Genomic DNA, 16,438 nt, shown 5'->3' on the forward strand with positions numbered 1-16,438 from the left:
GAACAGAGTAGGGTCGAAGAGCATGAGAAGAAGATTAACATTAAACAGGGATGAGAGGTGGGAGGGAAAGGGAGAGAAAAGGGAAATTGCATGGAAATGGAAGGAGACCCTCAGAGTTATACAAAAGTACATACAAGAGGAAGTGAGGGGAAAGGGAAAAATAATACAAGGGGGACAAATGAATGACAGTAGAGGGGGCAGAGAGAGAAGAGGGGAGGGGAGGGGAGGGGAGGGGGGATAGTAGAGGATAGGAAAGGCAGCAGAACACAATAGACACTAGTATGGCAATATGTAAATCAATGGATGTGTAACTGATGTGATTCTGCAATCAGTATATGGGGTAAAAATGGGAGCTCATAACCCACTTGAATCAAAGTGTGAAATATGATATATCAAGAACTATGTAATGTTTTGAACAACCAACAATAAAAAATTAAAAAAAAAAAGAATTTAATAAATGTATGGTAAAATGCATTTTACATGACACAGTTCTTAAAACTATGATAAATTTAAAAAAATTTATATTTGTCAACATAATTTAAAACAATAATTTTGTGTGCTTTATTAGAATTAATAAGATATTTTTATTGCTGAGTTGGAAGTTTCACTTGACATAGTTTTCTTTTATATTTATTTATAGTGAGATGAGCTAGTCACCTTCATCACACTGTCTATAAAGTTTGACTAAAAGTTGGTAGTTGGGGACTTTGTAGCCTCCTTTTAGAATGGAGAAAGCTAGAAAAATCATTGTTTCTGCACTTAAAATAATGATAACAAACTCCAGAAATCTATAAATATGTAGATTTTAAAAAATCCATCAGAGAGCTGAGATGGTAGGACAGCCATCCAACCCAAAGTTTTAGAAAAGACAGGTACCACCAAGGAAAATTAGGATCTTAGTACTTTTTACCTGATACAGTGAACACTAATCAGAAGAATTCTGTTAAAATTTTTAGTGAACTGCAAAAGACTTAGTATAGACTAGCAAGAGAACATAGACCACTGCACATCAGGGGTACTTGTTCCCACTCACAGTCTCTTCAACACAGACTGGTATCTTGTAGAGAATTGAGGCAAGAGTGAAGGTACTGAGAAAGTGTCCCTCACTGGATAGGCCTGGATGAGGGAAATAGTAGATTCCTTCTCCCCTCTTTTTCTCCTATGAGACAAAAAGCCTTAAACTTGCTATGGGAGGGAACCAAAAGAAAACCTACCCTGGGGAAGAGGTAGTAATATGTGCTGGGTCCAGAACTTCAGCAGGAGAACACTGAAAAGGTCACACCCTGGGCACCATGGAACTCATTGCTTGCTTAAGATGGAGGCTTCATAAGAGTATCAGAGGAAAACCCCATCCCCACCCCTACCCCCCAGGAGGCTAATAACTGTGAAGTAACAGGTAACAGTGAAATTCTGTGAGAGTTGCAGGAACATGGAGGCAGACCATTTAAGGTACAATATTAAAAGGAAGACGTAAAACTGAAGGCTAAATACATTCAGAGAAATACATCTGGCAAACAGACTCTGCCCTGAACATGAGGTGTAGCTTGAGGAATTGGAAGCCTGTGGTGCATTATGGGTAACCACATCAGCAACAGGTTTCAAACCAAGCTCATGTCCTGACTGGATTGATTCAACCTCCTGTCACTTAAGGCCTGGCAAAAGGAAAGGCACACCTGCTTCAAGGCATAAAAACTTTTGCCTCAGTGTCAGCCATCCTACAGAGGATATCCTGCATTCAAAAAAATGTTTGAGGTATAAAAAGAAGCAAGGAAAAACAGCAAACTAAAGTCATAGGTATTGGAACTATGAGACATAGAATTTAATGTCTATATTAAAAAAGACAGACATGATCAGACAAAGATACTATTTAAAAAATCACGTGAAAACCCCAGAAATGAAAAGCACAGTAACAGATGAAAAATGTTTTCAATAAGCTCATCGATGAACTTGGCATAGCCAAGGAAGAATCTGAGAATTTGAAGATGAGCCAATACAAATTATCCAAGCTGAGATGCAAAGAGAAACAAGTGTAAAAAATCATAGAACAGAGCATCCATGAGCTGTGGTATGTTAGCAAATGGCCTGAATGTATAATTGAAGTCTTGAAAGGAGAAGAGAAAGAGAGTGGAAGAAATACTTGAAGACCAGTGGTCAGTTTTCCAGAATTAATAATGGACACCAAACCAAGAGTCCTAAAAGCTCAAAGAACATGAGGTTATCCTCAAATCAGACAAAAGACAGGAAAAACACCTAGGTGTTGCTTATTCAAACAGTGAAAATTAAGGATAAGGATAAAATATTAAATGCAGAGTTTCCCTCTAATTCATTTTGGAGGAACAAAGAATTACAGAAGACTTCTCATTAGATCTATGCAAAGTAAAAGATAACATGTGACATCTTTAATTTTTGAAGCTAGATGGTTTATTTAGGCATTTCCTTGGTAATAAAAATGATAAAAAGTGGTTACATTTGCATAAAAATATAAAGTTGCATGTCAAAACACTTCAGTTAAAATACAAATGAAGGGACTGGAGTTGTGGTTCAGTGGGAGAACGCTTGCCTAGCATGCATGAGGCATTGGATTTAATCCCCGGCACCACATAAAAATAAACAAATAAAATAAAGATACTGTGTGCATCTTCAACTAAAAAAAATTTTAAAAAATACAAATGAAAACTTGGAAAATGTTATTTTTACATGTTAATAACTAGTAAAGAACTCTAGCAGTGACATCTTTAAATGGCCCAAGGTAAAATCTTTCAACTCAGAATTCTTTACTCTGCAGAAATACTTGTTTCAAAAATGAAGGAGAAATACTGTGTCAGGGAAACAGAAACTGAAAGAGTTTAGACGTATATAAAAGGAAGTTGTTTAGGCAGAAGGGATTTAACACTAGAAATTTGGATCTGTATAAATAATGAAGTGTGCTGGAGAAAGAATAAACAAAGATATAAGATTCATGACTTACTTATTAATTTTTTTTGCTTTTCTTAGTTTTCATTGGTTTGAAAGATGACCATAAAACAAAAATATCAGCAATGTATTTTGTGTTTAGAGTGCCCATGCACGACACACACAAAAGTAAAATAAGGGATGGTTAGTTTTGAATATACTGTAGTAATATCTTTTATATTATGTGAGAAATGGCATAGTTTGAGGTGAGGTTCTGATTAATTATGTTGTAAAGTTTTGGACAACCACTAAAACATTTTTTTCAAGAGGCATAAATAAATAACCAATAATGGAGGTACAATGGAATCATAGAAATATATTTGGTTAATCTAAATTAAAAAAAGAAATAGGGAAAAAACCAAGAGTAGATGGATCAGATAATAACAGTGAACAAGAGGACAATTTTATTTCAGCCATATTAATAATTATGTTAAATATAAATGGTATAAGTCTAGTAAGACAGGTTTTTCAGATTGAATACAAAAGCAAAATCCTTATATATGCTATTTGTAAGAAACACAATTTTATATATAAAGACATGGGCTGGGCATAGTGGTGCATGCCTCTAATAAAAAAAAAAAAAAGGTTGGGTAGTTCAGTGGTCAAGAATCCCTGGGTTCAATCCCTAGTTTGAGGCGGGGGAGGTTAAAGTAAATGAAAAGTGAAAGGATGTGAAAAATGATATACCATGGAAACATAAATCAAAGGAAGGCTAGGGTATGTATGTTAATATCAAATAACATAGACTACAGAGCAAAGAAAACTACCAAGGATAAAAAGGTACATTAAACAATGATAAAGGGATCAATTCTCCTACAGTCTTAAATAGCCCTAAGTATGTATATATCTAACAACAGACCTTAAAAATGCATAAATTAAAAATGGAAAACTTAAAGGAGAAATAAACAGATGAGTCGTTAAGACTAGAGTCTATAATACTTCTCTTTCGATAATTAAACCAATTTGGAAAATGAGGATATAGGGCTTCTAATAACTTGATGTAATTACAGTAATATTTTTAAGAGCATATGGAATACTCACCAAGGTAGATGGTATTCTAGCTCACAAAAGAAGTCTTTGAAAGTATACAAAGGGTGTGCTTGGACCATAATGGAATTAGACTAGAAATCAATAACAAGCTGGGCATGGTGATGCACACCTGTAATCCCAGTGGCTTGGGAGGCTGAGGCAGCTTTAGCAACTTATCGAGGTCCTAAAGTAACTCAGTGTGACCCTGTCTCTAAATAAAATACGAAAAAGGTCTGGGGATGTATCTCTATGGTTAAGCACCACTGGGTTCAATCTTGGTACCAAAAAAAGAAAAAAGAAATAAGTAATAAGTATATTTGGAAACTCTCCATTTGAAAATTAAACAGCAACATTAACCCATGGTTCAAGGAGGAAATAAATAACAAGGAAGTTAAATTATTGAATTAAATGAAATGAAAGCACAGTGTGTCAAAATTAAGGGATGCAGCTATGGAGTGCTTAGAGGGAAGTATAGAACCTTAATCCTTATAGTGAAAAAGAATGTTGTGTTCATATTCACATTTTATTTACTCATTCTTCAACTGATGGACATTTGGGTTGTTTCCACTTTTGTGATTTTGCTTAAGAAAATTTTAGAATCTAGTAGCCGGTCCTTTTCATAAATGTTTCATACTGCTTTTATTAAAGGCATTAGCACACAGAAATAAGATAATGGATGTTAGATGATGATAGGTAGAGATAACTATAATAACACCTTTCCTTTACAGGCACTATTTTTAGTGTCTTACTTATTTTTAACTTATTTCTCACTACTCTATGAGACAGGTGTTATTGTTATCTCCATGTTATAGATGAGGAAACTGAGCAGAGAAATGAGAGCTTGCCCTGTTTTATATGGTAAATGGGATAACTAAGGTCATACCCTGGCCTTGTGGCTCTGAAGTCTGCACCACACTGTTCTACCATTTCACAGGAAAGAGTAGTCATAGCCAAATTGTGAGTGAGTTAATGGGAATTTCAGCAAAACTTCCTTGAGTTTGCTTATTTTCTTCCCTTCATGGCACAGTTTATAAATTCTAGCCTGTTCTCTTTTCTATTAAGAGACAGTGGGTTTATCAATTAGTTCTGATTTTATTTACCCTTAGAGTTTAGAACATACCTGATTTTCATTGTACTTGGGGATCTTCTGCTAAATTGAAGCGTCTTCAAATTTGATGTTATCTTGTCATTTTCTAGTTTCATAAAAGAAAAATTGGTGTAAAAAAACAGAATGCATAGATCTTAGTTTGTAAATACCATTCTGCAGTAAAGTAAGTCTTGAATCCTTGGAGAAATGATTGATTCCAAATTTTGGAAAATTCAAGATAAGCCTGGAACAACATTTGGTACCAAAAAGTAAGAGTGTCTTTCCCCCCCAAAAAAGACAAGCCAGAGACACTGGAACCAACTAAAGCTGGGATGTTTGAACAACAACACAAATAATGATGATAATGAATTATATCCATGTGACCTTATTCACTTAAATAATTAAAAAACAAATTAGAGAAAGCAGCAGTAGAGCTATAATAAATGTGGAAGAAATGATGGAAATCATTTGCAGTAGGCACTCACAAATAATAATTATTATATGCAAGAGTGACTAATATATGCAAAAGTTAGTGAAAGTATGAGAAATAAGGTATTTGCATAGTCTCAGAATGTATCTCCCTAAGACACTTATTAATTACAGAGGAAAAACTAATAGCTTCATGGCTGAAAATCCTAATAGATACCCCTTAATCAATAATCAGTTAACCAGCTCTAGTAATAAGATATATTGACAATAAGGCAATTGTCAATTGATAGGAATAACACAGCCTTATTCCTGTGTTATTTTTGCCAGAAATGCAGAAATCTCAGTCTAGAGGAAATATCAGACAAAGCCAGATGAAGAACCTTCTACAATATAACTGACCAGTACTCTTTAGAAGTGTTTCAGAAATGAGGGACAAAGACAGACTGGGTACCCTTGGGAGATTTGAAGAGAATATGGAGATATGATTAGGGCAGGGTGGCATCCTGGATTGGTTCCTGGACCAGAGGGGTGTTCCTGCTAACAATAATACATTTCAAGTGCCTGTCAATTAGTGATATTATGTCAGTATTTATAAGTTTTCAATAGATACACAGTTTTTTAAGGTGCTATTATTAAGGAATGTTGGATAAAAGGTATGAAGGGACCTATATACTAACTTTGTAACTTTTTGTTAGTGCAAATTTATTTTAAATAAAAATATTAAAAATGTAAAAAGAAAATGGCCTATGGTGTCTAGGCCTTGGTGGACAGTAGTATTTCATATGTTCATAGTGAGTTGTAGTACCTGTCAACATGGTAGGAACAGTGCCTGCTACCGTGGGAATCAGATGAAAATAGAGTTCCCTGCATGCAAACAGTTGTCATCAGTTAATGTCTATAATGTGAGCAGATGAAAGTTCAATGAGTATAATAGTATAAAGAACCCCTAATATATATCTGTGGAAATACAGACATCTTAGAGATGTTCTGTGCCCAGGTTGAATTATTTGTAGTAGATTATGTTATTTTTGGCAATTGGTCACCAGCAACAAAAGCTTCAGGGTGTGGGGGCACCCTAATAGATTCACTGGATTTCTGTTTCCCTATCATTTACTTCATGTAGTATGTACTGAAATAAGAAAAAAGGAAGGAACTTAGAAAAGAGGGCAAAGGAAAATAAAAAATCTAGTCCAGCACTTTATTTGGTGTCTACTTCATTTATAGCTTGTGAATGACTATGCTGGAAAATTAATGGCCCTAGAAGGAAAGGAGGTGGGATGAGGGTTTTCAATAGGGGGCAGGCAGGTAGGCAAGGCAGGTTTTGTGAACTGGAGGTCCAGTGAACCACCTCGGTGCTAAGGACTTTCCTTTTTTTTTTCCCTCAGAGTATTGAGTTTTGTGATTTTTTTCCATCACAAGAAGTTTTTTGTTTTGTTTTTGAAAGTAGATGCTGATAGGTGAATCCAGTTATTAGAATCTGTCTTTAGGAGGAGAATTAAGAGGCAAAGAACTTTCACTTTGGATATATATTTCAGAGGGACCATAGGTTTCTGAGGACAAGATGTAGGCTGGACAGTAGTCTTTCTTCTTTGTTTCATGGGAGCTGTGAGACAATGTTTCCATCTCAGTTATCCTCTTAGTCACCAATCCCTTGATTTCAAAAGATTTTGCAAGTGAATTTCTCTCATTTCTCTGCATGTTTCTTACTAACAGTGGGAGAGAAAATGGAGTATATTGAGCTCAGGGCAGATGAGCAGGAATTGAACTGTTTGCCTAAAATGGAGGGAACTGACTTTAGAAATAAAGGAGAGTATTGACTGCCTTTTCTTCCCCAGGAAAGAGAAGGCCTAAGGGAGCAGGAGGCTTTATCACATCATCCTTTGCTTTCTGGCCTCTAAAAATAGAGCATCACTGACGTAGTCTGTGTGTATGCCATTCTATTCCCAGGCCCTTCTGCCGCTTAGTGTCCGGACACTGGAATGTTCTTGTCTGCCTTTGTTTTTAAAAGGAAATCTCAGATGTACTAATTCAGGCCTAGAGGTGATAATATTGAAGCCTGGATTTTGATTACAGAGATTCTATGACTTGTAAAAATAAATGATAAAATAACTGCTTTCTTGTTGATACAGAATTCCAGAAACTCTGGAGGAGTGTCACTGTGGATTCAATGGATGAGGAGAAAATTGAAGAATATTTGAAGCGACAGGGTATTTCTTCTATGCAGGAATCTGGACCAAAGAAAGTGGTGTGTAATCTGTAGAAAAAAAAATCAATCCTCTGTTCTCTGTTAGCTGCTTCCTGTTCTCTCTGAAAAGCCAGTAGTCAGTCCCCCTTCCAGTTTTTTCTTTGTCTCGTCCAGTGATTTGGTCAGATGTAACCCATATCATGTCTGCAACTGAACTGCCCTTGGGTGCTGTTCTCCAGGCTGGGGAGAGCTTCCCATTGCCTGTTAGCCTGTTCTAACTATGCCAGCTCTTGAGCTCCAGCCTTGCCTCCCTGACTCTGGGGCCTCAGTGTTGCCTACTCTCTCACCTCTGCACACACTTATCCCAGTTTCTACAGGAGCCTGTGTCTTCATCGCTTGGCCTTTAACACTGTAATTGTGCTTTCTTCCCCTTGCTTTGTGAGCTTTGTAGACTTGTCACTTAGTTCTGCTGTCTCTGATCATGTTGACTTGTCCTTGTTGATTTTCAGGTCCCTTGGGAACCCGATATTGTTTTCTTTGTAGTGCCTAAATTCTTCTCATAGGAGGCATTAGTAATCACATAAAACTGGTAAATTGCTGTGTATCAGCTAAGCAAAACCTAGATTCCTGTAGTCCAAGAATGGAGCCAGGTGGGGAGTAATTTACTAACATGTGAGACTCTCCCTCTCTCCTTTGCCATCATCATACTTTGGAGATTATCTTTGTGTCTTTTTGGGTGTGTGCAGTGTGTGTCTTAGTGAATTTTTAGGACTCAAAAAGGAAGATTTAGTGCCAGTGATTTGTCCACAAATGTGTAATTACAGCCCTTCATGATGACCTATTATTAGTTTATTGATTTTTAATCATGTGTTATTAATATTTCAAATATACAGAATGGAGAATAATAGTACAAATCTTTGTGTCTCTCCATTTCTGTTTTGCTATATCTCAGTATTCAGGCCCCCCACTTTAAATTGATGATGGTGAATATATTTTTAGACTTGATAACAGAGACAAAAACCCAAGAGCTTCACTACCTCTCTTTTGTTTTATCCACTTAGTGCCTAGAATAGTTCTGGTAAGTTATGGTGACAACCTGTTTATTGCTGATGTAGGTTCACACCTTATGGTAACAGAAAGTACTGAGTCTGGTTGGAGGTTGGCATGTGTGCTGTGGATGGGTGTATGTGAGGCTGGGTCACAGAGCAGGGGAAACTCTGCATTCTTTACTGCATGTTTCTGAGCTTGCTTTTTAAATCCTGACCATCCTAACCACCCGGGAATTACTATTGTTTCTGTTTTTTCCTTTAGGCTCCTATTCAGAGAAGGAAAAAACCTGCTTCACAGAAAAAACGACGTTTTAAGACTCACAACGAACACTTGGCTGGAGTGCTGAAGGATTACTCTGACATTACTCCTGGCAAATAGGGAACACTTTTGTCTTGAACAAAGAGTTACAAACACACAATCAAGATTTTTTTGTTGTTGTTGATGCTCGGGATCTGAAGACTGGCTGTCTTCCCATTCTGCTTCTTAGGACTGAGGCAAGGAGCAGTTCAGTTTACAGAACAAGTGCAAATTACCAAACTCAAAGCTTATTTTAATCAAATAGGCTAATGAGAAATGTGATATTCCCTCTAGACCTTCTGTTCCTTCTTGGGAGAAAGGCGCTTAGCACGATATGCAGGTGTCTTTGCTATTTGTCTCTACTTCTAGATGGTTCCTGGTCCCATTTTTTCTCTTTTATTACCTTAGAGCAAGTTGGCAGATAGTCTTGAATGCAATATTTGTTTATTCCAAAAGAACATATTTATAATAAAATCATTGTAGAAGGATTTTGAATAAGTTAATGAATTCCGTTTGTTTCTTTTCATTCTTGGAAATGGCAGCAACAAGCTCCAGTCCTGGACTTGCTCAGGGTGTGTACTTGGGATGTTATGGAGACTGGAGTCTGCTCTGGTACTGAGCATGTGGATTCCCAGTTGGAACACAAGACATGCCTCTCATTAGCAAGTAATGCAATAAAAAAATATACTAGATGTAATTGTTAATGTTATCTTTTAAAAGGACAAATTGGTGTTATAGCCTGTTGGATTTAGAAAATAATGCTCTGGTATGGTCTTGAACAAGGATGGATGGAGTCATCTTCCCAACCTGAACATTAGCTTTACCATGTCTCACCCCTCACATGACTTGGCCTGAGGTTCATCTGGTCGAGACCCCCACTTTCCCCCTGTCACTGGCCTGGCTCATGAGAGCTTTTATCAAGTATGTGTGGGTTTTTTTCATAATGGGAAGTTGCTGTGGTCCTTCTTGCCTTCTGTAGCAAAGTGCCCATTTTCGTTATTGATGCTTTTTTAAAAAAAAAAAAAAATTTTTTTCGTTATAGTTGGACACAATACCTTTATTTTATTTATTTATTTTTATGTGGTGTTGAGGGTTGAACCTAGGGCCTCACCGTGCTAGGCAAGAGCTCTACCGCTGAGCCACAACCCCAGTCCCTTATTGCTGCTTTTTATATGGACTGCTGTGGTCCTTTGTGTTAATGGCTTCATATCACAGGTTGAAATTGTATTGTATTATAAAAGTGAGGTCTGGTGTCCCCAAAAAAGGCATGATGGTGCCCAAAGCAGTGAGTCCTTTGATTAGATGACAGAAGGCATTTTGCTTTTTTAATTTATATTCTATATGTGAACTTCCTACCCATTTAGTGCTCTGTGTTTGCTTTATGTCTTTCTAAATTCCAAGCTCCAAAACATGAGATGTGAAACTGAGACTCCCCTTGATAATTTGGAATACAGGAAATTCAACCTGTCTTGCTTTGTAAATAAGGAACTTTAATGACTTACAGCATAAAACTAGTTTCATTGTAAATGTAGAATTAGCTTATTTCCAAATGCCTGCTTCTGTGGTCTGTACACCCCATACTTCATCTTATTCTGCAAGGAGATAGACCTCCATCACAGATTCTAAAACAATATGCTTTACAGCTTGTTGTGTATTGTTAATAATTTCTAGCTAAGCCTGTGCTCATCAATACTTCATGGACTGGCCTGATAATTGATCGTTGTCTAAAACTTATTTCAGAAATGAGGAAGTTTAGATCTAGAGAAGTGTATTGCCAAGTCGATAACATGTGTGAACTATAGCTTTGTTTCATTCACTTGCATTTTATTTTGCTGATAAGCCTTGATCCTCTTTGCCTATGACATGCAATTCCTGCATGGTGAAGTACTGAGATTGCATCACTGAATGATGTGGGGAGGATATAGTTTTTGTGGAAAATTTGATAGGATCCTAGTTATGTTTATGATCATAATTAAAGAAGTAAGTTTTTTAGCAGTTCTTTTGGGTGTCTAAAAAACATTCTCCAGAAATTCCAAGCTAAAGTTGTTTTCCCACTTCTGCCTGTTTCTGTTGGATCTGCTGCCATTCAGAAGCAAGTGGGGATGGGCATGGCTGAATGAGTTAAAAGGGTAAGTCAGGCTGTATTGCATTTAATTTATAATTCATCAGTCACGTGAGGCTTTTAGGGGATAGCTAAGATAAATGTAGTTGAGCCTGAACAAAGTATAAAAATGAACATTTGGCCACTGCTGTCATAGCCGGTGAGTGTGGCTAGATGATGGTGGGACCCCAGGGACAGAAGAGCACTTTATACCTGTTGAGCAGAGAATTAGGAAAAATGTAGTGCAGAGACATCCGATTACTTCCAATCCCAGTGTTCATAGGGAAGGAATGCAAATGTACAGCCTTGGATTTTTCATATGAGCTGTTTGAAATCACTGGCAGCAAAAACATGTTCTGAATGTAGTTGGTTATGTAGGGCTAGAGTATTTGTATTTATCAATTACCCAGTTCCCCTCAGCTAATGGCTTAAAAGATGAAACTCAGTGTCCCCCCTTTCTTCTAGCTACTGTTTTACTTTCAGCTGATTTGTGGGAAGATTTGGGGTTTTCTGAGGTTTCACTGTTAGCAAGCTGAGGCAAGTATCGTGCCTTCTGTAGCAATGACCTGTTATCACTCACATTGCTGTCCTTGGAATTCATTTCCCAGTGTGTACTGGGAGAAGAGTAGGTGGGAGTTAGAAGGTCTGGGAACCTCTTGGAAACCATTTCTCAGACTAACTTTGGAACACTTGTCACCAGGTTGTTTTGTGACTGTTGGGGGAAGCATAGTTTAGAAAAGTGGATTTAGAGTAAGCCCTGGCATTATGCTATTGGCTTTCCTCTTAAGATGAAACTGGAGTTTTGAGTGAGACTTCATTCCCTATTTTGCCACTTTCCTCTTGGTTCTTGCCTGCACATTCTGAAGAATAAAATCTACAGACAATAATGGGAGGGAAGAGTAAACAGAGTAAGATTTATTTAAGCAAGATAGAAGTCCCACTTTGTGTAAGGAGGCCTGATAGCAGAAAACCTCATTTTGGTGTGCCACCTTAGGAGTTTATATGTAGTTTGGGCAGAGCATGGAGCAAAATGAATGTAAAATATGCAAAAAGAATCAATGCTATGGCCTTATCATCTGGGCTAACCCCACCTTCTGTTTTTCTGCTTTAAAGAACAAAAGCACATTTTCCTTCGTAAAAGGATTTCCATTAGAAAAAGTATGGTCTACAGCCATACTTACCTGAACATGTTCAACCTTGTTCAGTCTCAGAAGCTAAGTGGGTTTGGGCCTGGTTAGTTCCTCCATGGGAGAAATAAAGATTGAGGAGGCTGCTATCTTAGGCCCCTGTAGAAGTTTGGGGCTGTAGTATTAATCCAGCTCATCTGATTTGGGCCAGCACCATGTAAGCATGTTGTGGTTTGAAGATCTGGTGAAATCTTACTTTTCAACCAGCCAGAACTTTGCAGGGTTCATATGCCACAGGGCATTCAGTAAATAAATAAATAAATAAACCACAGCTTGAATCTGGCAGAACTAGCTCCAGAAGCACTTTTTATCTTATACCAGTTTTATCTTGACTCTTATTATTAATGTCACTACCACTAGGATGTCCTGCACCATTGGTAGATAGAGCTTTAAAAAAAACATTTTCCTGCAAGTGTAGTGGCACATGCCTGAAATCCCAGCTGCTTAGAGGCTGAGGTAGGAGGATTAAGTTTGAGGCCCTGTCTCAAATAATGGGGTGTGGGGGAGCGCTGGGTAAGGCACTTCTGGGTTCAATCCCCAGTGCTGCAAAAACAACCCTCCCCCCTAACTTGGAGACCTTAATCAAATTGACTACTTATATTTGGTTTAGCATTACAATGATAGTTTTAGTAGAGGCATTCTGAGGGCACTAATAATAAACATTCTTTAGCCTAAGAATGTTGTAAAATTTGTTTTGTTAGAAGGTGTGACATAATGGTTTTAAAATAGAACAGTAAGAGAGCAACCATGTGCTGATATTTAAACTACTCCTGAAGAGTGGGCTTTTCACCACAGTTGAATGTTGCAGTGATGTGGAAGCAGGAGGAAATCTGTCCACATTGTTAGCACTGATCATGTCTTGTCCAGATCCCTCAGAAGTAACTTAGATATGGACACCAAGGATTGTGTATTAAGATACAGAATCCAGGACCTCAGCCATGCCTTTATCATTCTTAAGAATGTTCCTTAGGGGGGCTGGGGTTGTAGCTCAGTGGTAGAGCATTTGCCTAGTGCATGTGAGGCCCTTGGTTCAATCCTCAGCACCACATAAAAATAAATAAGTAAAAGTTATTGTGTCCAACTACCACTAAAAAATAAGTATTTAAAAAAAATGTTCCCTAGGCCACACAACTCAGGATTCAGGGATGCCATAGAGTTTGAGATGGGGTAGTAATTATTGCAAGTTAGCCCATGAAAGTGGGGTTGACATTATGCAAGCACTAGATCCAGTGAAGCTGGAGCCTAGATGTGATTAACTGGAGGTGTTTTCATTTGCAAATTGTAAGGTTCTTTCCAAATTCCCTTAATTCATAATTTTATTACAGAAGTGGAAGGAGTGTTATTTCAGATGCCAGTTTATAAAATTAGTTCAATTAGTCTTGTATTCACAAGGGAAAGTACATTTGGTAATGAAATAAAGTGATGGCTAAGTTAATCTATCTACAGAGGTTACAAATTTGGGACATTGAGTAAGGGAGCAAGAGCTAATAGACATGCCTTTTTTCTTATTCCATGTTCCTGGTTCTAAAAGACAGTGCATTCATTCATTATCAGTAGAGTGACAGAAAAGACAAATTTTCAGAGACTGTAATGAAGTTGGTACTCAAATGCTTGGTCAGGACTGTAATTTGCACAGAACTGGTAAATACCATCCACCCTTGTCACTTGCACATCAGCACAGTGATGGTTAGGCACTCATCCATCCCAGGTCCTCTTCTGAGAAATCATCTGGGAAGTGACTGTGTTCAGGAATGGCTATTGGGATAGTGTAGCCCACAGCTGTAAAACTGGCTGCCCTCGATTCCTGGGCTGTATGGCAATCTCTGGCGCTTTTGAGTTGGAGGCTGACGGATGGGCTAAAGGCAAAGGCACATGATCAAGCCTGCCCGGTATAGGCATGGAGCCGAGTGTGGCTGTGGAAAGCTTCCTATCCTTTTTCCTCCAGTTATCCATGAGTTCAAGGGACCGGAAGGTGGCAGTGATGGCCTGCGTTTGGTGGATAGTCGCCTCTGGAAAAGGATATGAGATCCAAAACACGGAACCAAAAAACATCAGTGTTCAAGTCAAGGATTACAGTAGCTATTGTTGCCATTGTTTGGAATTAGGCATTATTAAGAATGGTGAGTGAGCGCATGTGTGAAACTCTATCAATCATCTTGGCTAAGTCGGCATAAAGCCATCAGTGACACCTGAATAGAATTCGAATGATCTTGAGCCATAGCTTTGTAGCCTGAGGTGGATGTCTGTTGAATTCAGTGAAAGGCATCTCGGAAAAGTTGTGAATCTACCTTGGGCTCCTTTATGGCTTATGGCAGTAGTGACAGTGACCCAAGTGGTGCATTTGTGGAGGCTATCCCCTGGCTCTCCCATTCCTACCTGTTTCCTCCTTTAATCTTTCCATGCTAGTGCTTAGCTGGTCCCAAAGCCTGAAACAGAAATTTCTGGTCCCTAGACTGCAGTGTGTGGGACACATTTGGCTGATCTTGAAAAAAAAGAATTTGTCAAGCAGTGGTGTGATAGCTGGAATAAGCACTTTATTTTTTAAAAATAACAATAGAAAAGTACCTTTAAACAAACAGTTTAAAAAAGCATAATAGTGAAGTGGCTTTGTTTTCCTTAAAATCAAATACAGGAGTCTCACCAAGAGTTAAGTGGTGCTGAGGGCATAGACCCTCCCTAAACACCCAAGCAGATCTATCAGGAGCCTCTAGGCTACTGCCTGCCCTCTTTCTTCTTCTTGTTGGTAAGAAAGCGCCCCTCACTCCTAGCTTTGCTTTGTTGTGATAACCATTAAAAATGTTATTTTTATTTCTAATGAAAAATGATACAACAAACAAAACCCCCAAATCAAGCATATAATCATTAAAATATTGAATTTTTCAACACAGTGAGTAAGCAGATCAGTAGGAAAGATTGTGATCATTTCTAGCTATATTAGCAGTTAGAAACTCTTAGGTCAATATAGTTTTACACATGGCTTTTATAAAAGGGGAAGGGGGAGAGGCTGAGCTGTCACAGATTCTGGAATGTGTCACCTTAAAACACAAAGACTGTTTAGCTTTGACCATTTTGAAAGAAGCCCAACCGTCCTCCTCTTGGCCATTGGTTACCGTGGTTCCCCCTGTGCCAGAGTAGTTGGGAACCTCACAACAAGCAACCTGGGATTCCAGAACATGTGACAGGCGGTCTGTTTGAACACTAGCTTAGTTCAGCCAAAGTTGGGTAAAATCATTTGGCAGATGTGGGCTTGCCCATTGTAGTTGGGCAAAGCCAGCCCCGAAGCCAAGGTGCTCCTTCACAGTGAGGGCTACTACAGTCCCACAGGAGCAGTGGCATAGCTATGGAAGGTGAGTAATACAGCAAGTTAGTCACACAGGGGAGCATGCTCTCATAAAAGATAAACATGAAACTTGAAACACACAGTTCATACAGTCACAGATGGAGCTGCCAGATCTTTCAAAGGGCACACTCTAGTCTAAAGAATTTCTCCCCAAGTTTTCTTTGCCCAGTTGTGAATATGCCATTAAAGTAGCTCCTGGAAGCCTTGATTGTCTTGTAGGGATATCATATGGGAACTGGGATCACACACCAGGGCTGAAGAGAACAGTTCTAACACCACATTACTAATGAACCCTGGACTTCAGCCAGGCAGACAGTGTCTATACATTTAACAATACAATTCTGGAAATGTTGGTAACTATTTTGAAACATGCCTCAAACATGCAGCTTATTTTAAAGAAAAAAATAGATATTTTTAATTACAAGCATTCGATAAGTCTAGCATAAAATTTGTGATCCAACCCAGTGTAAGAATCCATCCTGTCAGAATTAAAATGTTTGGTATAAAAATACTCACTTTCTTGGTTTTATTGTTGACTTCTTTTATGTTTCATTTGAAAATATCTCCAAACTGTACAGAAATTATGTCACACCATGCATTCACAAATAACACTATTTCTTAGAATTATACAGTGTAAAAGAGTAAAACATTTTTTATTATATATTTTTTTTCTTCGAGTAAAACAGATGTGTGATAGAGGCTGTGGCAAAGTCTTGAAGGGATCAAAACTGGGCAAGGTTTTTTTTCAAGCCTGAAACAGAAAGAAAACATGTTGGCAGAG

At 38.0% G+C, this 16,438-nt stretch overlaps 2 protein-coding genes across 7 annotated transcripts in view; one reads left to right on the forward strand and one right to left on the reverse strand.

The window, feature by feature from the left end:
- Positions 1-9,532, forward strand: part of Gtf2e2 (general transcription factor IIE subunit 2) — a 79,028-nt gene extending 69,496 nt beyond the window's left edge. For both annotated transcript variants that reach the window (XM_027939334.2, XM_027939335.2), the window contains exons 7-8: positions 7,627-7,742; positions 8,994-9,532. In XM_027939334.2, coding sequence (XP_027795135.1) covers positions 7,627-7,742; positions 8,994-9,110 — 233 coding nt within the window. In that variant the 3' untranslated portion in view covers positions 9,111-9,532. The remainder of the gene's footprint in view (positions 1-7,626; positions 7,743-8,993) is intronic.
- Positions 9,533-15,282: 5,750 nt separating this feature from the next.
- The window catches only part of Rbpms (RNA binding protein, mRNA processing factor), a 173,213-nt gene continuing 172,057 nt past the window's right edge, over positions 15,283-16,438 (reverse strand). For 2 of the 5 annotated variants that reach the window (XR_011707129.1, XM_071610250.1), the window contains exon 8: positions 16,282-16,408. Coding sequence is in view for 2 of the 5 variants with exons in the window: in XM_071610248.1 (XP_071466349.1) it covers positions 16,282-16,408 (127 nt within the window). In the remaining 3 variants the exon portion in view is untranslated. Of the gene's footprint in view, positions 16,409-16,438 lie in introns of all 5 variants that reach the window. The other 3 variants (XM_071610248.1, XM_071610252.1, XM_071610251.1) reach the window with 3 other exon arrangements.

Source organism: Marmota flaviventris, chromosome 3 (assembly GCF_047511675.1).
Source record: "Marmota flaviventris isolate mMarFla1 chromosome 3, mMarFla1.hap1, whole genome shotgun sequence".
NCBI classification, from domain to species: Eukaryota; Metazoa; Chordata; class Mammalia; order Rodentia; family Sciuridae; genus Marmota; species Marmota flaviventris.